Genomic DNA, 25939 nt, shown 5'->3' with positions numbered 1-25939 from the left:
GTCTTGCTTCTTTGCCCAGGCTGGAGTGCAGTGGTGTGATCTCAGCTCACGGCAACCTCCGCCTCCTGGGTTCAAGTGATTCTCCCGCCTCAGCCTCCTGAGCAGCTGGGATTACAGGTGCGCGCCACCACGCCCCGCTAGTTTTTGTATATTTAGTAGAGACAGGGTTTCACCATGTTGGCCGAGCTGGTTTCAAACTCCTGACCTCAGGTGATCCACCTGCCTTGGCCTCCCAAAGTGCTGAGACTACAGGCGTGAGCCACTGGGCCCGGCTTGTATCATTTTACTTTTTAACAATAAATCATTATCAATATATTAATTGTATAATTAAAATACTAAAACTAAAAACTAAGGAAAAAACTGTTAGCAAAATGACTTATAGAGGAAAGTTGCACATGTTCCTCCTTAAGTCTTAAAAAAAAAATCAGTTTCCAATGGGTTGGTTTCTTCCTATCTACTTGAAATAAAAGGTGAGAGAAATGAGATGATATCATGATATAAAATGACTAAAAAGTATGATCCTATTTGAGAAATTCTTGACTAAGTGAAAAGTAACTTAAATTTTCATCAAATATGTACTATTTTATATTGGTACAAACAGATTAGTGATAATAGTAATCAACCCAACTTTCTATAGTAATTGGCAATAAATGTTTGGATCAGTCTTGAAGTTCACATTACATATGCTAAGCTACCACAATCCAACTATCTTTAAAACATCAGTAAAGCCAGTCACTGTCTAGTATTTCCATATGGGTCTTTCCCAGATGATCAGTGAAGGGGCACAAGAGGGTCCTTTAGCTCTTTAGTTACTCCATTCTGTTTTATCTGCCAACATACCTCAGAGGAATAATACGATTCCAACCCCACAGTAAGAGAAGGATTTTATTCAACCCAAACAAACCCCTGAGGGGCTTCCCTCAGTGGATGTGCAGTAGTCTGTCCTGAGTGTTGGTCAGATTGCCATGTGTTAACAGTAAAACAGCATTTTTCTCCCAGTAGGTAAAATTCATACAAAAACCAAAACTCTAAAGCAAGCATGGTCCAGTGACAAACTCATTATTTTTATCATTACAAGTGTGGTTACTGTCACTATTATCGATGTTTAAATATGATGGAACTAACACAGTGCAGAGCTCAGTGGAAGGAAAAGTCCATCTCAGTGAACTGTGCTATAGTAGTTTGGATGTATGCACTATGCATCTCAACCTCAATTCCTTGGTAACCAGCTCCATGTTACAAGAGGAACTAGCATTCTTATCTGACATAAAATCTGAAGAACTTTAAAAAATTAAACAATTGCTATTAACTCCTTTTGCGGACTGGCCAGAATGTGATGACCTCCACCCACTTTGCAAGTCTCTGCTCCTTCCAAATCCTCGGATGTCCTCTTTGTTCCAGGCATATCTAATTACTTGGAGTTCCTCCAATGCATCCTGTTCTCTCTGCGTGTGCCACTGCACGTATTCTTCCCTCTGCCTGGACATGCCTCCTAACTCTGTGTTGATTTTCCCTGGCCCCTCTTGTTCTCCCAAACTAGTCAAGATCTTTGCCTGGCACACACCAAGCTCTCAATAAGCATTTGTGAAAAGCATCTTTTAATGAACAAGTTCCAGAATCACACCAGGAATGGGGCTAGAAGACTTCAAGGGTCCACTTCTGACCTCTTTTTCCTTTGACAACACTCTTCTTCAGGTTCAGAGGGGTGTCGGAATTGTATGTGTATTAATATATATTTGGCAAATAAAGAGTGTAGGAGAGTAGGAAGAGAGAACAGAGACATGGAGAAAGCTTTGGGAAAGTATCACTATTTTAAAGCAGAGAGACACTGAGACAGCAATAATATGAAAAATATACACACCATGACTCCGTAGAAACCAACTACTAAAACCCAAAACAAACCTTTTTTAGATTTTTAAGAGGTGAATACCGAGGTTTAAACAATTATTAATATCATTAATATATTTTAAACAGCAGTTTTCTAGTATGTTACAGGGCATGTGTGCATTCATTCATCTGTTTCATCTGCACATGGTGGCTGGTGCTGCTGGCTCAACTTTTGGCTTCAGAATCCTCAGCAAACTGGCAGGACAGTCCCCTTTGCATGAGAACCTGAGCTACCCTTGAGAGGGAGCTCATCCTAAGGAGGTGCATTGGTGGAGTGTCAGATGCTGACGGGGCTGTCTCAGTAACAAAGCACTAACTGAATGTGAGAGGAGTAATGTTAAGTGTAGTAGGGAGTCTGTCACTTGGGATTCTTCATGGCTGCATTCCCCCAGGGTCCCAGGGAGAGAGCGGCCGTGATGAAAAAGAATGGGATGTACTCACATAAGACACTGGGGTTGCACCTGGAGTGCTTTGTGATCTCTCTACCAGAACAGGAAAGAGGAGAAAGGTATTCTCCTCAACTTTTCCACAGAATGTTGCATGGAGTGTGTTACCTGCAAGCCTCCTGTGTCAGAAGTTGTGTCCAGCTAAACCAGAATTGGTGTCCAACAGAGTCTGGGACACCTGGTATGAACAGCAGGGAGCACTGCCAAGCACTGCGCTCAGCAGGCAGCCGGCACTCCACATGCAGGGCTGGGTGGTCCGTGGATATGGGGGTCTTACCCAGCAGAGAGGGACCTGAGCAAGAGAAGAGGACTACCTCACAGACGGCATGAAAAGACAGACCAGAATCACTCACAATCAATCCCGGGAGAACTCTTGGAAGAACTCTCTGGGTATGGGTACGTGTGTACGTCAACGGTGAAGAACGGGGCAGGGAATTTGTGAGGAGCTGGAGAAAGAACTGGTGAAACATAAATTATATACACACAAAAAACTGTGAGTTTGCCACTCAGGTGTGTATCTCTGGTGCACAGAATGGTGCTTCGGGATCAGATATAACTATATCTTATTGGTTACGCTTCTGAAATAGATTTTAAACATTTAAAATATATTCACAAAGCTTAAATGACTTGTGACTTAATTCACTGGTTACACAGAAATGTGCCAAGTTTAAGGAAACTCACTTTACTAAATAATGACTATAATAAATAGTCTCATCTTAATAATGACTACAATAGTTTCTTTCCAGTTATCTTTCAAGTTATGGCCTTCTCTCCAAGAGTATAGAAATAAAATCCAAACACATACTTGTAATATTCTGATCTCATTAGAATATATAAAATAACTTGCTTTAATTTCAAGTGAATAAAATGAAATCTGCTATACAGAAAAACAAAAAGCTTCAATTTCACTATTAGAAATAAAGTTATTCAGTGATTCAATGCTGAATATGTCTGAAACAGAAAAGCGAACAATGCTGCTAAGTTTGCAGTTCAAAATATTTGTAACGATTATTACAACTTCTTCTTCCACAGGAAGTGGTGAATGAATATAAAACTCCTTGGAGATTTCATCCAAAGCCAGATATCTGTATTCAGGACACCTTGGAACTGTACCAGTTTCTGGATTTGGGAACATGAGGAAGAATAAAACTCTTTCACAATTAAGAGCAGCAATGAAAGGAGATTCTGTCTGTGTGTGCTCTGGTTATCAAGTACTGACCAGAGGGGAAGCAGGTTGGCTATTCTGCATGTACAAGTGGTATCCTTTTGAATATGAAAACAAAGGAAAGCTTTTAATGATTTCTTAGAAAAAATATGGGCCAAATTTTATTCTACTTTTTTAGGCAACAATCACATCTGAATTATTTCTACGTATTTATATATGTTCTGAAAATATCTACAGTATTTTGATATATTTACGGTCATCGAAAGGATTAGTATTTTACTGCTAATACTGAGCAAGAGACAATCTGTGAGTCATCTGAACAGACTATTTTATATTCTCCTTCTTTTAAGCTATAAAACCAACCAATATGGGGATTTATTGAACAATTCAGATTCCATCCCTGTTGAATGAAATCTTCAGCACACGCTTTTTTGTTTGGCAGTGCATTACCATCAAAGTGACGGTGATCTGCCCTTCACTGCATCCTCTTTTCTAGGAGGTAAAGGAAAATAATACCTCTCCCCTAGCATTTTAATCTGAATAATGTCAAATCAAATTGAGTACCATTATGAGGAAAATAAATCACTAAAAAGAAAAATGCAGCCTGAGCTGTGTGAGCAAAAAAATTGGAAAAACACTATACTTGGCCTCTATGATGGTTAGAGTATTACAAACTAATTTTAGATAATTGAATTTCATGTTAGTTTCAGCATCTTCTAGGATATCCTTGTAATTCACCTTAATTCATTCATCACTCTTCAATCATCAGCCCAACACAGTCTCCAAATACAGAGCTGATGAATAAAGACAGACAACTCTATGGAGGGAGGGAAGAAAGAGGTGAAGAGTATTATCTATTTTACAGATGATGAGAAGCAAAAAATAAAGTTATTTATTACAAGCTATACACCATGTGTGGCTAAGCCAATGCCTTTGCCAAGATGTTGAGTCAAAATAAAGAAAATTATGTAAATGTAAGCCTCTGGCCCCCGTTTTAAAACTGGCATCGTGTCACACACAATCTTCTCTCCAGGTTCTTCTTGGATATTGTTTTGAATCCTGCTAAATGAACACTTTTATGAAATACTATCCTTTTTCTTATTGATAAATCATTTCTATCCAATGGTCAATAGTACCTTGTAATATGAAATGTTCCTTAAGTAAATATAATCATTTTAATATTCCTATTACTAGGTCTCTAGACACCACTATTTTTTATATTACAGGACAAAAATATGTACATATATTCCCTAAGTACTTAGTATTACTGAATACAATGATCTCCAAGGCCCCTTCTGGCTCTCAGTTTTCAAGAGACAAAGATAGTGAGTCTCTTTATTCTCCCATCATTCCTATTCTTTCCTCTCCTGCTTTCTTCTACAGTCTCGAAGGCAGTAGGCAGAGTGCCAGATTCATACAAAAAAAAAAAAAGAACTGGCTCTACAATATTGTTGACCAAATATCAGCAATCAGCAAACATGAAATTGTCACAGATTCTGAAACAAAAAGTACAAATTTCTCAAAAGTAACCTTAACCTAAATTGGCTTTTATGGAAAGCGGGGTGGTTAATTGGAGGAAAGGTATGGTGAGTTTGTTCCTAACCTCAACAGACAAATTTGTTTGGATTTCCCACCTATACTTTTGAGAGAAACTGTTTCTTTCTGAAACTTTTTTCTGTATCTGTATTTCAGGAAACTCAGAGAGAAGGGATAGATTACCACTCAACACACAACCTTGGAAACTAAAGATTTCAGCGGACTTGTTAAACTTAGCGGAATTTGCAGTGTGCAATGGTAGCACAAAGCCATGTTTCTGTAGGGACAACAGCGTAATCCCATAAATTCTAGCAGCCACTGACCTCTACCACCATTCCTTGGAGAGAAAAATTCATATTTCCTCAGTTTTCTTTAAAGTGCTAAGTAATAGCAAATTCAAGCCCTCCCCCGGGGTTCCCACTGTCCATCCCTGCTGCCAACCGACAGGCAGCCCATTCTTTGCCTGTACAAGAATTTTGAAACCACTACTAAAAATAAGAATATAAAACAAAATAAACAAGTACGCTAATTTTTTTTAGCTTCATATATGGTGCCAATGTCTAAAGTATGTAAAACTGATACATAATTTGGAAATGAACTGGGCAGACAGAACTGAAATCAGTAAAACTGAAATCTGCAGCCCTTTAATACTGAGTGATTTGTGTTTGGTAAGTTGAGTTACTTCAGGCATTTCACTCATTCAACAATTTTTCTGTTCTGAAGTCTTCTTTTGAATGCTTTTCTTCGTGTTTAACTTCTAGTAGAAGTTTTAAAATGAACAAATGCCTATTTGAAACAATTATATGTGTAACATAAAAATTAAAACAAAGTTAGAAAAGCACACCCATTCAGAGCCATACAAATACTTTAAGAGATTACCAAATTTTCTTTAAAAAGTTTATGGATCAATCTCTTCTCTTGTCTATCAGAAACTACTTGACTTCTATAAAATAAACACAAAAGTACAGTACTTGTTATTTTCGTGGTTTTATGATTTTAAAAATATTTTCTCTGCAGAAGTCTTCACCCAGTTTTTGCCTCTCAGCTCTCAACAATAATTTTTTTTTATATAAGGCTTTTTAGAACTGTATCATTATAGAGAATGTTAACTGTTGTACTGAATGCAGCTGTAAAAGATGTATAGTCTTTTTGCTTCCAACCTATAAAAGAGAAAGGGTCAGTTCAGTAACACTAAAGGGTAGCGAAGTGGGGTGGTGAGAAACATTCCTGAGTTTTCTAAGCAGATAAGCCATCAAGTTTTCAGGACAGTGAAGTGGAAGTAGCGACTGCAAGAGCCAGTTATGACAGCGTGGCTTCCCTTTTGCTAGTGCTAGCAGCCTGATGAGTGGTTCTAACTGTTCCTCAAAGGGCAGGCAAAATTAATCTCCAGAGAAGACTTAAAGAAAGTATCCTGGTCTGATTCCATAAAAATAAGTGTGTATTGGGTTTAGAAATATGAGAAAAGTTAAAGGAGGAGATGTTAGACTATGAATTTTGTGTCATTGTCTTTTAAAGGAGAAAGTCCCGCCAACTCATTTGCATAACCTTAAAATAGCCACGGTTGAAAATGCAAATGGCTCCTGTAACCAGCAAGTGGCAGTGCCTTTTGGGTCGGGCTGTGCCAGGCTGCCAAGATACAGGTGGGCAGCATGTGGCAGGAAATCCTTTTGTGATCCTTCTGGGCTATAACAGGAGAGGCAAGCAGACTCTTGCACGTCAATCCTGGACCTGGGGGTGAAGTGTTGTACTACAGACATCCAGGACAGCCACCAAGAAACTGATTCTTAGAGAGCCTCCTTTGTTTCACTCGACTAACTAGGAGTTGTAGGGAAACTGAGGCTGTTCATTAGCACTTTTGTCATTTGTCTTTTTCCATCTGTCTCTGTCCACACTCTTACCTCATACTAAAAGGCCTCTAGCTTTATTTGTATGCAGCATATGGAATAGAATAACAGGATTTATTGCCGTCTGTGGATCACAGCCTGATTTCTTCATGTAAACTTTACATAGCTATATGGAGTATTATTATTTATATCTAATAGATTAACTATGCTTACACACAGATTTCTATCTTTTAAAATATTTGACAAAAATTATATTTATGGTGCACATGATGTGAAATATGAATACAGTGTGGAATGGTGAAATTAAGCTAACTAACACATCCATTACCTCACAACCTTATCATTTTTTTGTGGTAAGAACACTTAACTATAATCGCCATGTTGTTCGATGTATCTCTTGAACTTATTCTTCCTGTCTGATGGAAATTTTGTATCCTTTGACCAACAAGAGATTTATATCTTTAGATAAAATAATATTTTTAAAGTTTTGGTATAAATACTTCTCACTTCTTAAACTTAACCTTCTATGTTTTATGAAAAATAACCTTAAAAGTATAGGATAAATCCACATCAATTTTTACTATAGAAATTCACTTCCCATCACACAGCATTGTAAAGGTTCAAGAATGAGCTCTGCATGGTCCACAGTCTTTGTTACGAACAGAAATGAGTTCAGAAACGAGTGATTTTTTTTAAACCTCGGATGAGTGGGAGCAGCTTATTGGCTCTTGTCATATGGGAGAATCATGGACTTTTTAACTTTCCACCCAAAGCTGGAAATAATTGGTTTCTACAATAATTCTGATAGAAATTTACCCACCTTACTGGAAAGACTTCTTACTACTCTGTAAGGTAGCACATTCCATTTTTAAAATGTTTCTTGTTTTTAGAAAGTCCTACTTTATTTTGTGTTAAAAACCTTTCCCCATTCAACTGTTAGTCATAAATCCTAATTCTTTCCTCTGGAGTTATACAAAACTAGTACCATTTTTCTTCCACACGAGAGCCCTTCAGATATATGATTAGAGGCATTAATTCACCCCCTGCTTTCACCTTTCCTAGGCAAGCAGCCTCAGGAAATTCAACTTCTCCCATTCTCCTCTTCCTCCCTCACTGCCTTTCTCTGCTTTACTATGTGGACTGAGCTTTCCTACTTTCCATAAGCACTAACTGAGTATCTACTAGGTATTAGGCACTAGACACATGCCTATATAAATGACACGAGCTCCAGACTCTCACCTTCTTCAGCGTTCTTTCTAAATTGATTCCAGTTTGTCAACATTTCTCTTTCAATAGAGCCCTCAGAAGTGAACATTTTCAGAATGTGACAGAACTATTATCTTTCTTACTCTGAACATCGTATTTCTCTTGGTATACCTAATTCCTTTTGCCTGAGCCTTGCTGTTTTCCCCAATGCCATTCCTCCAAATGGGTCTAATGTGGACTTTTTTGGGGGAAAAAGGTCTACACACATGGGTTCCTTTTCTTTTCCATCAAGCAATTGATGACAATAGAGTTCCTCCGCAACTATGTATAAGCTGCTTTGGTTATAGGATGTCTTTTCCTCTTTGGAGATTTGGTTTCTAGCTTTAGATCTGGATATAGCATTTTAACACCATAATAGATTAAGTCATCCTAGAACACTGTATGCCTCATTTGCTGTGGCTGGGAAGGTAAGCCATTGCCTGACTTACATCCTGTTTATCTGACTTTTTAGTTTGGCCACTTTATAGAGATTGTACCGTTGACTAGAAACAGGTGTGGACAAACAGGCTGATCTGTGGTTGGATGGCTTCCGTCCACAGAAACTGTCTCCATCAGAAGAGGATATTGCCTCCACATTGGAAGAATGGTTATGGGCTTTCTTTTTTACCTATTGATTGGTTTATAAAGACAAAAATTAAATTCTCCCACATAGCTACCCCACAGCAGCCATGAAAGCTTGCTTTTTATGATTTTTTTAAATTTTAAAATAATGTATCAAGAAGTTCCTAATTGCCAGTTTAGAGTTGCCCCCTCTGTCACTGATTTCTTCATTATAGAAACTATAGATGATAGTAATAGTAATGTATTTATTATAAATAGCTAGAATGTGTTTATTAGATACCAGCCATTGTACTGGGCACATTATATCCTATTATCTCACTATTACTTCGTTTAGTTCTCGCAACTACTGGTATGTTCACCCCCCTTGACACATCAGGAAAATGAGACTCAGAGAGGTAAAGCAACTTGCCTGATTTCGCAGCGCTAGTAAATGAGACTGCAGCATCTTCTTGTCACTCATTCATGGGGTGATTATTTTAAATCAGTACTGAGTATGGTTCTGGGTGGGGCATCACCTAAGGCTATAGTTAAAAGAGGTAGCATGAGCCTGGGCAACATAACAAAACTTCATCTCTAAACAAACAAACAAACAAAAACAAAACAAAACAAAACCGCTGGGAGTGGTGGCACATGCCTGTAGTCCCAGCTACCCAGAAGGCTGAGGCACAAGAATTACTTGAACCTGGGAGGCGGAAGCTGTAGTGAGACAAGATCACGCCATTGCACTTCAGCCTGGGCGACAGAGGGAGATCTCAAAAAATAAAAATAAAAAAAAAAGGTAGCCTGGCATTCAGTGTGGTTCACTGCAAAGAACAGGAGTTTTACGCAGGTTCTAGTCTTGGCTCTGACACTAGGTAGCTGCATAACTTTGGGCCAAAGGTCATCTTTGAACAATATCTTCATTCTCTATAAAATGAGAATAATTATCCTAATTTCCTAGTGTGGTTGTGAAGACTCATTATTTCATACTTGTAAAAGCATCTATGACAGGCTGTAAACAGAGTAGAAGTTGAATCGATAGTCACTGATTCAGTGTTCTGCATTTTCAAATCCCAATGCAGGGCATACTGTCATAGCCTCACAACTCCCACTGCATCAGACTTGGAGAACCTAAGGGGAGTGACATTGTATAGCAGAAACGTCCCTTCATTAAGCACTCAGTGCTTGTCTCATGAGTGGTCTTTGTAAAGAAAAGTCAGAAGAGAAAGTGCAGTGGTATAAAAGGGAGAATAACAAAATTCCAGTTTGGGGTTTACCATTGTTGACTGGTTGATAGTCAACATAACTATTCTCAAAGGTCAATTCGTTTTTGTGGGAAAAGAGAGACACTGAGAGGACACTGCCTGCAGTGGGTTTGAACCCTTTCACAACTGACTTACAAGTAGGAAACAAATATTTATGGTGTGCAATTTGTTTGAATAAAAATGCTCTCCTTATTCCTTTATGCTCACTGCCCAGCTTGCCTCAGTTTCCCTATTTGTAAAGAGGGAATGGCAGTACCAACTCCCAGGGTTGCTGTTGGGCTGTGGGAATACAGTAAAGGTTCTTATGACAATGCTGGGACATAGTAAGAATTTAATAAATGTAATTGGCTGCAGCTATTGTTGGTATTTGGCTATTCTCTCTCTTTCCACACATGAGAAAATATGCTTATCTCTTTCACTGATGCTAAGAATGACAAACACAAACTTATTTTAACACAACTTGTCCTTTAGTTCTCTAAAACTGCATGGATGTGGAGTCTGACCTGGTGAGGCCTTTCAGATGCCAATTCGGTCAGCCAGGAAGGAAGGATTAGGGTCTAAGAAAACAATAGAAGGCCCTCCTGCCCTGTAGCTCATCTGTCCTAGATGTGCTATTCTTAACAGATCTCTGATCTGGGACTCTAATGCAGATCCCAGATCCTTATTTTTAACTTGGGGGAAAAGTGTAAAGGTATGAAAAAGTAGAGAATGGTAAAACAGACATATCACTTATGAATGTTAAAACTGAGTCATAATTTGCTTCAAATCTTTTTTGTTGTTGTTGTTGTTGTTGTTGTTGTTATTGTTGAGACGGAGTCTCGCTCTGTCGCCCAGGCTGGAGTGCAGTGGCTTGATCTCGGATCATGGCAAGCTCTGCCCCCCAGGTTCACGCCATTCTCCTGCCTCAGCCTCCCAAGTAGCTGGGACTACAGGCGCCCGCCACCTCGCCCGGCTAATTTTTTTGTATTTTTAGTAGAGACGGGGTTTCACCGTGTTAGCCAGGATGGTCTTGATCTCCTGACCTCGTGATCCGCCTGTCTCGGCCTCCCAAAGTGCTGGGATTACAGGCGTGAGCCACTGTGCCCGGCCATTCAAATCTTTTTAAACTAATTAAATAAACGTACTGGGCACTGAGAAATGAAACACAACTGATAAAGTTCTCACTCCCTTTGTCTATCTCCCCAATCCTGTGTCCCCTGTTCCTTCCTCAGATATAACTGCTGTAATCAACTTGATGGCAAGACTTCCAGTCCATGGTTTTATATATTTACATGCAGATATTCACAAGCAAAAATAGTTTTGTACGTTTTAAGGATTTATATGCACTATAACATAGCATACTTATCCTTCTGCAGCTTGTTCTGTCATTCAACATTTTTCTTTTTTTTTGAGATCTATTCATGTTTACACGGCAGCTCTGGTTCATTCACTGTAACTTTGTACGGTATTCCATCTTATGAATATTCCATATTGTCATTTATCCACTTCCTCACTAATAGATATATTTGGTTATTTCCAATTTTTCTGCTATTGCAAAAAAAATGCTGCTTTATACATATCTCCTTATGTTTATTAATAAGAATTTCTTTGGGAATAAATCTCTATGGAATTGCTACATGGGGGAATACATTTTTATTTGAAAACTACCACAAAGCTCTAAAAATGTATGGAACTTGCTGCTGTCAGAATTGTTAAATGTTGCCAAATTCATGAGTCTGACATGGTTTTAATTTGCAATTCCTTATTACTACTGAAGTTGTGTATGTCTTTAAATATTTATCGGCTATGCAGGTTTTCTCTTCAGTGAGCTGCCATTAAATAACCTTTACCCATGTCTCTAATGGATGGCTTGTCTTCTGTTTATTGATTTATAAGGGTCATGTGCACATTCCTGGTGCTAATCTTTTGTTACATACACTGCAAATAACTTCTCTTCCTTTAAAAAGAAAAAATCTGTCTATGGTGTCTTCTGTCATCTCAAAATTTTCAAACTTTGATGTGGTCAAATGTCACCTTTTATGGTTTGTGTTTAATCTTGCTTAAGAAATTACTCCTGCCATAACCTCTATTTTCTAACAGTTTCAAAGCTTAACTTTTCTCTAGGTTTTTAAATGATCTGAATTTATTTTTGCATATTGTTATCCGGTAGAGATCTAATTTTCTTTTGTCCCATATGAAAGGCCATTTGTCCCAACATCATTGCTCAAACAGTCCTTTCCACACTCATTTGTAATGCTACTTCTCTTTTATGGCAAGTTCCCATATCTGCACCAGACTTTCTCCTTTGGCCTTACTAATCTGGTCGTCTATTCCAAACTTTCTGCATCACTACAGCAAAGCACAGATGTTTTCCTCTTGTACATATCAATGAACTAAAAGTCAAAGACTTGGGCTCAGGTTTCTAGTCTGCCACAGACATGTAGAGAAGTTACTTTTTCTGTGCTTCAGTTTTGTCATCCATATCATGTAGAGTTTATTCTATTTTCCCACTTGGCTCCTGCACAAGGTTAAGGTCTTACCTATAAAAGAAATTCAAGGCCATAAGAAAAGTTTTCCATCACCTTATTAAATAGCAGAACATATTCTCCTAATGGCTGCCAAAATTAATTTTCACATCTTTTTACACAATTTGGATAAATGTTTCCCATACAAAAAAACAAACAAACAAAAAAAAAAAAATAGAGGAGACTAGGATAGGGCCTCTATAGGGTCACAAAAATTTAGGTTTAAACCTTAGCTTTTTCTACTCTGTGTACGAAACCATGGACAAATCCTGGAAATTCAGTTGCACATGCCACACATTTTCCAATGGAAAAAGGATAATCAAATATTCCTCAAAAAATCACAAAATACGGTCACTCTCTGTATGTATGAATTCTGCATCCGTGGATTCAACCAATCACTTACTAGTTTATGACTGAATAAAACAATCTCTCTCAGTCTCACTTTCTTCAAACATGGGAAAGTGACTTTACATGCCTGTTTTTTTATCAGACAAGTATTATTTGAGCATCTAACTGTCTGCAGATACCTTTCTAGTGCTGAAGTTACAGCGATAAAGAAGTTCTTGCCCTTAAAGAGTTTATATTGCAGTAAGGGAGACAGATAAAACACAAGTAAACAATGATAAACAAGCAACTAATAACATGCAACTGAGATGACACCTTGAAAGTGTTCTATAAATGGAAACATACAAACATATGGTATTCTAAGTTACTATCATTAGGAATGTGGTAGAAAGTTCCTCTGAAGTTGATCACAAATTAGAGGTGTAATTACTTTATCTTATTTGAAATAAGCTGGTAGGGAATCAAGCCATACCAGAGACCCAGAAACTTCATTCCATTTGGTTCCAAGTACTCCTCTAGCCTTTTCTTTGACCAGTCCCTTACACAGTAAACTTCACTCCAGCCAGGCTGGTCTATTTACTGCCCCTAAATGTCTACCTATCTTAGCCTCTTCTAACATTCTCCCCTCCTAGATGACATAAAGTCTATTCTCCACTTATTTAGTTTTTACTCATATACTGTTTAAGTGTATTAAGTCTAGGCAATTTTCACTATTTCCAAACTGACAAAGTTAAAAAAGAAGTTACATGCATATATGCATTCTTTTCCTCATTATTTCCAATACAATACACAAATCCAATACACTTAGGATTTTCTGATGTATTTAGGATTTTCGTAACTGAAATAATGAGAATCCAGTGTGCAAGGCAGAGGATGAATGATATATTTTCTTGAGGGTAAATTTTTAGGGGTTAAGGCATTAGATTAAGCACTGTTAAGGAGCTCAGGACATAGGCAATTTGATGTAGGTGGTTGGGCAAATAGCTAAGGTTTAATCTGATTATGCAGAGCTCTTAAGATTTTCTAAAGTTGTGTTTCAAATCCATGAAACAATTTTCAAAAATCATTCAGCTTTATGAGTGCATAAGTGAGAACTATTCAATAAGAAAAATTGTTTTGAAACAAGCATATAGTTAAGATTTTCAATTTTCACTGATTATGCTAATAAAACTCACGTAACCCGAAGAGGAAGAAACAAAAATCAGAGAATAAAATCGTTATCACTTTTTTTATCCTCCCCAGAAGAAAAATCCTTAATGTCAAAACTGAAATCCATCATGACAGGAATATGAGAATTTTTAAAAATGTAAATACATGTGGATTAATCAAGATCATTTTATAAAAATCTCTATTCCAGCCACAGAGAAAAAAGTTAGGATTGTAAATAAACATGATTAAGTTTCTGTGGGTATCAGCCACCAGTTTTGAGTGTTTACTATCAGGGAATCTTCACTATGTATGAGTATACATATTTTAGCGACGAGAACACTGATATTCAAATGACTAAACAATTAGTAAGAAGTGCAGTAGGGAACTGAATCCAGGAGTATGTGGTTAAAGAGAGAATTTTTCAGAAGCTGGCAATATGAAAATTAGTAGAAAGAAGTGACATATTAGTTCAGCCCCTTTATAACCTCCCTATCCAGTCTCTCCCAGTCCTGTATATTATGAAAATAAGATTAATCTTCCTAAATGATATTTTTGTCATTTGACTCCCTATTTCAAAAGCCTAATTGTTCTCAATCTAGAAGAAACTTCTTAGCCTCAAATTCAAGACTCTTCAAAATTTGACTTCTCTCTCCTAGCATAAATCTCATTATCCTGTTGGTCCACAAACTTCACACATTTAAAAAGCACTTATTGCTGGGCGTGGTGGCTCATGCCTGTAATCCCAGCACTTTGGGAGGCCGAGGCGGGTGGATCACCCGAGGTCTGGATTCGAGACCAGCCTGGCCAACAGGGTAAAACCCCATCTCTACTAAAAATACAAAAATTAGCCAGGCGTGGTGGCACACACCTGTAGTCACAGCTACTAGGGAGGCTGAGGCAGGAGAATCACTCGAATTCAGGAGGCAGAGGTTGCAGTGAGCCGAGACTGCACCACTGTACTCCAGCCTGGGTGACAGAGTGAGACACCGTCTAAATAAATAAATAAATAACAAAAAGCACTTATTATGGCTAAACGTGGTGGCTCAGGCCTGTAATCCCAGCACTTTGGGAGGCTGAGGCGGGTGGGATCACTTGAGGTCTGAAGTTCAAAACCAACCTGCCCAACATGGTGAAACCCAGTCTCTACCAAAAATACAAAAATTAGCTGAGCATGGTGGCACATGCCTGTAATCCCAGCTACTCTAGAGGCTGAGGCAGGAGAATCACTTGAATCTGGGAGGTGGAGGTTGCAGTGAGCCGAAATCACACCAGTGCACTCTAGCCTGGGTGACAAAGCGAGACTCTGTCTCTAAATAAATAAAATAATAATTAAAAGCACTTATTGAACACCTAATCTGTGTTGGACTCTGTGAAAACACAGACTTGTCCATAAATTGCTCAAAGTATAGTGTTCCGTAATTATATTTGTGTTACTACCTTCTGAGGCCTTCACCCAGTTATTTCTCCTAAATGGACTGTTCTGTTCTACCTATATTCCTTCCTTCCCCATATACCAAAATCCAACCCCTTCATGAAGCATACACAAAACGATTTTGATAGAAATTGTTCCCATTCATTTGGACCCCTAGAGCATTAGATTTCAAATTTGTGTGCACTTGATTGTTGGTATACAGATTCCTAGGGCCCTCCTCAGAGATTCTCATTCTGTAGGTCTGACTTCACCTAGCCTAAGAATGTGCATTTAAATATATCTGTCGGATTCCTAGGTCCATGCTCTTTCTATCCATCCTTTCACACAATCGGTTTCATCATTTTCTCCTCTCACTGAATTGACTGCTGAGTACTGTGGTATCATACAGACACAGTCTTGATCTCAACTTTATTCATCCCAGTGATGTTAGCTCTTTGGTTACCAGCCATCTCTTGGTCCTGAACACATTCTTGACATGATAAAGAATAAAAGTTACCTATGCTGTAGGGTCTAGATTTTTTTGTCATAATATTACTAGTCGCATTATTAGACTAAGTCTTTCTATTGGATGGAATGGCACATGGACACGGAGGCACATTTACTGGACTGAGTGGTCCAAACGCTGCTGACTTGTGATGTATGCTTGCACTGGAAGAGACAAAGAAATCTCTTTTTGTACTACAGATTTCGTGAAGCAGGGGCTGTCTTTTATATTTAAATTGATAGTGCTTACACACTGCCTCTAATTGAGCGGTACTGAGCACGTGCTGAATGAATGAACAATGAGTGTATCTAATCAAAAAACGACTGAGGCAATGTATTTGCATGTCTCCTTGAGAGCAATTTTAAATAATATGTATTCAATGTAGAGAGCACATTTGTTTCCTTCAAAAGGAGAACAAATGTGAAATATTAATTCCAAAGTTTACACTAAGGACTTAAGACTGTTACATACGTTCTGTCTTACAGGCAGCAAGTACTGATGAGATTAGTGTTACGAAATGTATTAAAATCGGGTGTTTCTGCTTACTTTTAAAATTGTAAACAGAAAATGATACTTTTAAAATTGTAAACAGAAAATGATTTCTGAGATAGTAAACCTAATTTACAAAAGGAACGTGGTAGCATTTTAGTAGCAGTGGCAGGACTTCAAAGGGTTTGATGTCATAACCCTGCTATTTTTTAACAGAGAAACATGGCTTCCAAAAAATAGTGAAGCCAGTGTGGTTGCTTTGTATTTATGAGTTTGATGCAGACTTCAAGCAGTACATCTCAAAATGACTTGTGATATATGCCATTTTTTTTTAGGAGTCTGAACACAGAAAAGGCCAAAGGAAAGGTGGCATTCTCTTCCTTACAAAGGAATAACAATGTCCCGGTCTCTGGAGACTGAGATGTGAAATAGCCCACACGTACCATTTCGACTGTTACCCCAGAGGAAAGCACAGCCAAATGAGTCTTTTTCTGACATCCCAAAGCACACTCTTCAGCATAAATTCACCACTGACATTAGAACAGTCATGAAATCTGCATTTCCAAAAAAAAGTCAAGGAAGCTACAGATCCAAGAGAATATCTTCCCTGTAACAATTTCAGGAAAGCTTCTAGAATGGGAGCGGAAAGGACCTAGGTACTGGCTTCCTCTTTATCCCAGCGTGCCTTGGAGAACACTCTGCATAGACCTTCCAGAGACAAAATAGAACATCAGTTGTTCAGAACTGAATTTTCAGGAAAATTGAAAATAGCCTAATTTTACTTTTGCCTTATGGACATATCCTGGTTCCTTCTTTCAAGACATGAGTTAATTATTATTATTATTTTTTTTTTTGAGGAGGGAGAGAGATGAAGAGAAGGGGAGAGAGAAAGAGAGGTGGAGAGAGGGGAGAGAGATGGGGAGAGAGAGACAGAGGAGGCAGGGAGGGAGAGAGAGACAGAGGAAGAGAGGCAGAGAGGGAGAGAGGCAGAGAGGGAAAGAGACAGGCAGAGAAGGAGAGAGGCAGAGAGGGAGAGAGGGAGAGACGGAGAGAGACAGAGGAGGCAGAGAGGGAGAGAGAGACGGCATGAGTTAATTTTTAATCTAACTCCTCAGTGTAATGGTCAATAAGCTCTTTGACCCTGCCAAAGAAAAAAAAGGCCCCTCCACATTGTCATAATGTCTGTTAAACTCCAAGATCTCATTAACCAAATTCTGCTTAGTCACGTGGAAAATTCAACAGATTTAAATCTTTCAAGTATTGGAAATAAAACCAAATAGTAAATACTCACATATGATATCAAAATTTTTGTGTAAAGCTACTGTTGTTCTGATTAATGTTTGAATACTACATTCGTTCTACTAAAAAGAAAAAAAGTGATGGCCTTACTTCTCCTGCAAATTACTATATTACTACTATAAGGGAGCACGGGACCAGCCACGTGCTCAGTACTGCTCATTTACAGGCAGTGAGCCCTCAAGTCACTCAGGCCAGTCAGTGTTCTTCCATGTCTGTGTACCATTTTATCCAAAAGAAAGATCTGTTCCCCTTAAATTATATTAGTCAGTGGATTAACTTTGATAAGTACATATTGATGTTGTTCACAATCACCTCCATTTCAAATTAATACTTTCCTTTGCATGTTCCATTTTCTGTATATATGAAACTTAAGACTTTATATATTTAATATGTTTAAGTGTATATATGCAATATATGTATATATCCATATCTATCCATCCATCCCTGTAATTTATGGAAAGGAAATTACATGGGGAAGTCACTCTGATTTTTCCATTTTCATCTATAATAATGGGGAAAAGTACTACTGCCTTTCTCAAAGGCTAAGGCTATATGGAATAGCAGAAGAGGTGCTTATTTGGAATGAGAAGATTTAGAGCTGGTTTTGCCACCTCTAGTATGTGACCTTGAGCAAATCATTTAGCTTCTCTGAAACTGTAAAGTAGATATACTGCTCCAGGACTTGCCTCTCACCAAAGTTTTTTTGTGAGGCTTCAGAAAGAGTTAATGTGGATTAAAATGCATTGAAAAACATTCAACTGATTAATAAATGTAAAATATTATTATACAGTACTTGAAACATATTTAAGTTATGCTAACTAAAGGCCACACATATATGTAAAGTAAAAATAATTATTCAGCATGGTGCGTGCCTGTAGTCGCAGCTACTCGGGAGACTGAGGCAGGAGAATCACTTGAACCCTGGAGGCAGAGGTTGCAGTGAGCCAAGATTGTGCTACTGCACTCCAGTCTGGCGACGGGGCAAGACTCCAGCTCAAAAATAAATAAATAAATAAATAAATAATAAAATTATTCAGCAAATCCATATATCATAGCTTTGTTTATATTACTATTAAGATAATCATTTTCAATTTCAGCAAGAAATTAATGCTATATAGATTTATGTAAGAAGAACATAATCTATAAATTATGTAAAATATAATTATAGAAATACATATGCATTTTAATTTCATTAAAAACATGATGAAATATGGATTTCATTATTTAAAAATGACATAACCTGGCCCTTTCCACAAATATGACTACGAAGTATAAATATGCTGTAGGAATACATATTATCATTTACTAAAAGGTCACACAGGCAGATGTGTATTGATGAAGCAGCTATATTACTGAAACATGCCCAAACTGAATTGTGATAATTAAATAATTTTAAATGTATCAAGAGAGATTAATGATTAAATGGTTCCAAGTGCTATGTAAATTACCAAACTGCTAGGTTTAAGTGCTGTGGAAAAAAAATAAAGCAGTGTAAGAGGATCAGGTGTGGTACATATCTAACTGTGTGTATGGATATGGTGCGTGATATATGGTAAGGCAGGTTCCAGTTTTAGTAGAGTGGTTAGGGTAGGTCTAATTATGAAAGTATTAAGCAGACAGACATAAAGCTCTCTGGGGGAAAGATGTACACAGCCAAAGGACAGCCAATGTAAAGGTGCTGAGGCCCCATTTGATTTTAACAAAACAATTTTGTGAAAGAGATAATATACCATTTAGCAGGTGAGTAAACAATGTCTCAAGGCAACTTAAGCAAGGGAATGGAGCTAGTAAATAATAAAGCTAGAGCTAGAACCCAGGTTTCCTGACTCTTGGTCCAGTGCATTTCTTTTGTTTTCTCCCACTGTTCACCAGGCACAGAGGAAGGTGCCCCATTTCTTAGAAAGCACCGTATAAACATCAAGTTTCATTGCTATTGTGGTGGTGGTGGTGATTGTGATTATTAATCACTTCCATGATATTTGTATTTTTTAATTTATGCATCATAGTTGTACATATTTCCAGGGTACATGCGACGTTTTGGTCCATGTATAAAATGTACTAATCAAGTCAGGGTAACTGGAATATCTATCACTTCAAACATTTATGTTTTCTTATGTTAGAAATATTACAATTCTCATCTAGCTATTTTGAAACACACAACAAATTGTCATATAATTTCTCTACTGTGCTACAGACTACTAGAATCTATTCCTTCTGATATTTCTTGAAAGGAAAATAAAACTCAAAGAATGATTTCATCTTCCCTTCCCATAGCTTATTTTTCTCCTTTATCTGTGCTTCTTTTCTTGAATGGATCATTTTACTATCAGACTATCAGTGAAAGTAATTATACTTCTCTGGATATTTGACAAAGGAAAGGGACTAAGAGTAGAAATAACCCATAAAATAGAAACCATTTCTGACAACATGAAAAAGCGCTGAGGAGGCCGGGCGCGGTGGCTCAAGCCTGTAATCCCAGCACTTTGGGAGGCCGAGACGGGCGGATCACGAGGTCAGGAGATCGAGACCATCCTGACTAACACAGTGAAACCCCGTCTCTACTAAAAATACAAAAAAAAAAAAAAACTAGCCGGGCGAGGTGGCGGGCGCCTGTAGTCCCAGCTACTCGGGAGGCTGAGGCGGGAGAATGGCGCAAACCCGGGAGGCGGAGCTTGCAGTGAGCTGAGATCCGGCCACTGCACTCCAGTCCGGGCGACAGAGCGAGACTTCGCCTCAAAAAAAAAAAAAAAAGAAAAAGAAAAAGCGCTGAGGAAAGAATGAACAGAATGTGGAGCCCAGTGATTCAGCAAGAGATACACATTTTCCAAGAGACAGGAAGTAAGAAAGTTAAAACAAAAGAGTCTACAAAAGAGGAAATCTGTAGAAAAGGCAAAAATGGTGGAAAGGGGGCTCAAGGGATGGAGGAAAGAGATTTTGAAATATTTTCAAGTAAAAATATGAGAATATTAGACAACAAACAATATAAAAAAAAGAGAATAAGAATCAGATTTCAGACACATTAGACTGAAGAGCTGGTGGAATTACTAACAGCAACAGGGAACAGAGAAGAGAGTCTGAAAGACGAGTAGCTTTCTTTTTGTAATGCTGGGTTTAAGGTGGCAGTGAGGTTCTCGCTAGTGGAAAGAGTGTTAAGAGCTTTAAGAGGTAAACTTGGAAGTTGTGTACAATCTAGAGCTGTTTGTCCAATACGGTAGCCTCTAACCACAGGTGAACACTGAGCAACTGAAATATGGCTAGCCTGAACTGAGATGTGCTCTAAGCATAAAATACACATTAGATTTTGAAAATTTTCTTTTTTTTTTTTTTTTTTTTTTTTTTTGAGACGGAGTCTTGCTCTGCCGCCCAGGCTGGAGTGCAGTGGCCAGATCTCAGCTCACTGCAAGCTCCGCCTCCAGGGTTCACGCCATTCTCCTGCCTCAGCCTTCCGAGTAGCTGGGACTACAGGCGCCCGCCACGTCGCCCGGCTAGTTTTTCGTATTTTTAGTAGAGACGGGGTTTCACCATGTTAGCCAGGATGGTCTCGATCTCCTGACCTCGTGATCCGCCCGTCTCGGCCTCCCAAAGTGCTGGGATTACAGGCTTGAGCCACCGCGCCCGGCCAGATTTTGAAAATTTTCTATGAAAGAAAAAAGAATGTAAGAATATTGTTCTGCATTGATTACATGTTGAAATATTTGCATGGATTGGGTTAAATAACATTAATAAAACTAATTTCACTTGTCTCTGTACTTTTTAAATGTGATTAGTAGAAAATTGAAAATTATATATGCAGTTTATGTTATATTTCTATTGGACAGCAATATTAGTTACATATTAACATCACAAAAGGGGCAGAGACATCATTCTCAAGTGTCTCAACTAAACATAGAAATGGGAGAAAAAAGAACACACATCATTATAATAGTTAATATTTACTAAGCACCCCAAGCACTATGCTAGACACATAAAGAGCACCGTCTTACTTGTTCCTCCCAAAAACCTTATTAAATATGATCATCTTTTACAGGATAAAATACTGAGGCCCAAGGTCATACAGTTAAATGCAGGTGTCAGGATTCAAGTCCATCAATGACGCCAGATCTCAGGTTCTAAACTGTCACATAAATTTCAGAACAAGTTATGCTCTCCAATCATTAAATGGTTAGATTTTAAATGTCATATTTAAATTAACTATTTATTAGAATGGTTTATTGTCAAAGTCAGTTATGTCCCAATTCAATTAAGAAGAAAAGGTACAAATCTGTAACTTTAGAATTATGATGAGCTACTGATGCTGGCACATTTTCACCACATTGGACCATTAAAGAAGCTTTTGGTGCAACTTCTTTCCGTTTATCAATGTCTGCTCCCAGAAATGCAAACCTGTCAAGTTAGATGGTACATATCCAACTGTCCAACTGAGATGATCATCCACCTAACCCTGAATAGCAGGGCCCTGTGTTCTGAACATAACTAGATACATAATATCTACTTGACACATTTTCAACATTCTCTTTCAGACCACGAAGGCACCTGAATCTCCCAAACTGACTAAAACGTTTTGAAGGAAGCTAGATTAAATGGAACCCTTGTTGAAGAACCAAAAATTAGGCTTACCCAACTGGATACTTTAAAAATGGATTTTGTACTCCTTGAAAATGCTATACGTTTGATGAAGAGAAAGAGAAAAAAGCTGGATACTTTGGAATCCTAACAGTAAACTCTCCTACAAATATAAACTGAAGTCAACAAGGTATCTTTCATTTATCTTTGGTTGGTTCATTGGTTTTAATTTCAAAGACAAACTTATCTTTCTTTCCTTTTTACCTTTAATTTCTACTACCTACCTGGGAAAGATGGTAACCACAGAACTGCTGAACTTGTATAGTCATAGCTATAATTACATAATTTTCAAAAACTTACTCATGTAAATGTTATTAAACAATTTATTTCCAATTAATAGCTCCAGACTAATTTTTTAAAAACCACTGCCATAAATCCACATTATAGAAATAGAAAAACAAAAGGAAATTTGAAAGAAAATATTTATTTTGGAATAATAAGACTAACTGGCAGAGATAACTTACAAGACAGTTCATATTGGACATGTATTCAAAAGGGAAGTGACCCACTAATTTCCTTATAAATTCAACCCCCTAACTTTACTACTCCCTGCCCATTTTTTTTTTTAAAGTAATATGATTGCAGCCCAGCACAGTGGCTCGCGCCTTGTAATTCCAGCGCTTTGGGAAACCGAGGTGGGTACTGATCACTTGAGATCAGGAGTTCAAGACCAGCCTGGACAACATGGTGAAACTCTGTCTCTACCAAAAATACACAGATTGGTCTGGTGTGGTGACCTGCGCCTGTAATCCCAGCTACTCAGGAGGCTGAGGCACGAGAATCACTTGAGCCCAGGAGGTGGTGGTTGCAGTGAGCCGAGATTGCACCACTGCACACCAGCCTGGGTGACAGAGTGAGACCCTGTCACAAAAAAAAGAAAGAAAGAAAAAAAAGTAATACAATTTGGATTTGGGTGTTAAAAAAAAATTCCTCTGAAGACACAAAGTTTCTGAGAAATACTTATCTAAACAGGAAGCATCACACTTGGGCAGGATAGAGCTTTTAAGAGCTTGCCCTTGATTTTAGCTCTTTTGGGTTAATGTTCCCATGACTTTTCCATTCAGCTAAAGAGATTTCCTTGCACTTGTTCCCTTACTCACCACAATTCCTACCTATACTTTAGGACAAAGCTTCAGAGCCCAAAGGAAAGAGCCAGTTGTCCCTAAAAATGCTTTGTCCACTCTGATGCCAAGGTGCCAAGAGCATGAAGCGACAGACCAGGCATAAGAGACAGCCACCTAGACTCGTCATTGAAGGTTGCCAAAATCGGGTCCCTCCTGTAGGGGAGTATCTCCCTCCTCCCAAACTTCACTTGAGACTCTCATCATTACAAATGTCAACTGTATAATCTTTACAGTTGCTCCCCACTTGTGCATTAGCATAAAGCAGCTGCTTTATTGGGTTAATTCAAAAGAGTTATCAAGTACCTACTGTGCACCAGGCACTGCTGTAGGTACTAAAAATATAAAAGTGAACAAAATGACAAAAATCTCTGTCTTCCTGAAACTTATATTCTGGTAGAGGACACGTTCAAGAAACAAGCTAAAAAAACAAAATATGCAGTACGCTAACTAATACATGCTTAAGAGACGACAAATGAAGCAGGCGAGGGGAATATACACGGTGGTGGGCGGGGTAGGAAAGGTTGGAATTTTAAGATTAAGTGGTCACACATAATCAGGCAGATGATATGTGGCTAAAAGGGTAGCCAGAGCAAAATCAGATGGAGTGGGGAAGAGAAAGGAAGTGAGCTTATTTTAACAAGCCCTGAAGTGGAGAGAAAACCCTACGGGGAAGGGGGAGAGGCAAAGACTGAATATGGACCACTGAAGACAAACGCGGATTTCACATTTTGCCTAAAGACCAGTCCTTTGAGGATGGCACAACAGATGTTCTCCCTTTATAACCAAAGAACCAGGCTCTGCTGCTAAAACTGTCAGGCAGCTCATCGGACACGGGTGAACACACACACACACAGCTTACTGCCGAGGAGAAAGAAGCGTTACTAATCCAGAGTGGAGGACTGGCCTGGGAAACCGGGCAGGGAGAGGAGTTGTCGGAAATAACACACCAGAAGCCCCTCCAAGCCCAAACACTGATAGAAACCCAGCCCCCTCCCAAGCCAATCTGCAAACCCAGGAGGAACCCACGAGCGCACAGACACACCCCCGGGGTGCAGGCGCGGTGCAGGGAGGAGAGGGGCAGGAGCTTGACCGTTAGGGCCCAAACCCCAGAACTCCCGAGGCAGGGTGGGTGCCGCGCGCGGGAAACGCCGTTCTCCGCTCCAGGCGCCGGCGGGCGGCGGCGAGAGCAGGTTCGGGGGGCCGGAGGGTGGGCTGCGCGCGGGAATGGCCGCCGCGAAGGAGGAGCGGCTTCTTCGGACATCCCAGCACCCGGCCCCGTGCATGCAACAGGGGGCTGGGCGCGAGAGGGCGCCTCGAGGTGCCGGGGCGGGACCGGGGAGCCGGGACCGAGGCAAAGTTCCCGAGACCCGCGGGCCTCGGGCCGACCCGCGCGCCCCCGGCCCAAACGCTCAGCGCCCGCTCCCCAGGCCGGCGCGGACCCGGCCCCTCCGAGGGCAGTGGGTTCCAGCGGCGAACCCGCAGCGCCCGCGCCGCCGCCCGCTTGGCCCTTTCCCGCCCGGTGCGTGGGTCCAGGAGAGAAAGAAAGAGCGGCGGTGGCGGTAGCGGCGCGCGGCCCCACTCACCATGATCCGCAGCGGCTGCGGCGCGGCGACCCGGGCGAGAGGCGATGCGCTGTCCAGGGTAGCCGGGTCCCTCTGCCCGGCGCTATCTCGGCGCCCGCGCCGGTTACCCCCACGCACACCCACGCCCGGCGCGCGCACGCCCGCCCGCGCCTCCCCGCCCCCTCGGGCTCGCGCCACCGCCGCGCGGCGCTCCGAGCCTCGGGGCCGTTTCGTCCCCGCCCCCTCTCCGGCAGGGGCCTCGCCTGCCGCCGCGCCACGAGGGCGCGCGGGGGAGGGGCGCAGGGCAAGCGAGGCGGCCCCCCACTCCCGTGCGGCCTCGCGGGCCCCCTCCTGGGAGACCGATCTCGCCCTCGCGTCGGCGGCGTCCCCTGCCGGCCGGGCGGCGATTTGCAGGCCCAGCCGGCGCCGGTTTCACGCGGCAGCTCAGCGTTCGCGGAGCCCCACGAGTACCCACCCGCTGGTCAGACCGGCGGCCGCTGCCGCGGGGAGAAGCAGTAGCGTGTAGGGCGGGCACGCTGGTCCTGCTTCCAGTTGGGCTTCGGTGGGTTTGAAGCACACATTAGGGGGAAATGGCTCTGTTCGTGCAGGTTTGCGGAGTCAGAGTTTCTTAGGTTTAGGGGGTGGGGTGGGTTTCTCTGGGGGTGCGGTGGGAAGCGGATCAGTTCGGATAACGGCCCTGAGCAGGAGGCTCTTTCCGCCTCCCGACCGGACGCGGGGCTTCCAGCAGACACCACCGATGGTGAGCGCACCCTCTTCACTGTGAACAGAACGGTGGCCTCCTAGAGCCTGCGCTTCTAGTTACTTTATTTTTGTGTGTGGCCCAAGTGAAAGACGTCGGAAAAATTGGACTTGCTTGAGTATTACATGAACTTTCCTCCATTTCACCCTTAAGCATGGGAAGTTGGCGGGCGTGGTGGCTCCCTCCTGTAATCCCAGCATTTTGGGAGGCTGAGGCAGG

General features: G+C 40.3%; 1 protein-coding gene across 1 annotated transcript in view; it reads right to left on the bottom strand.

The window, feature by feature from the left end:
- ELOVL2 (ELOVL fatty acid elongase 2) overlaps positions 1–25169 on the bottom strand; it is a 61135-nt gene extending 35966 nt beyond the window's left edge. Inside the window, exon 1 of the mRNA XM_030929547.1 lies at positions 24982–25169. Coding sequence (XP_030785407.1) covers positions 24982–24984 — 3 coding nt within the window. The 5' untranslated portion in view covers positions 24985–25169. The remainder of the gene's footprint in view (positions 1–24981) is intronic.
- Positions 25170–25939: the final 770 nt, after the last annotated feature.

The sequence above is a fragment of the Rhinopithecus roxellana genome, chromosome 4 (assembly GCF_007565055.1).
Source record: "Rhinopithecus roxellana isolate Shanxi Qingling chromosome 4, ASM756505v1, whole genome shotgun sequence".
Taxonomy (NCBI): Eukaryota; Metazoa; Chordata; class Mammalia; order Primates; family Cercopithecidae; genus Rhinopithecus; species Rhinopithecus roxellana.
This window is presented reverse-complemented; position numbering and strand designations above follow the sequence as displayed.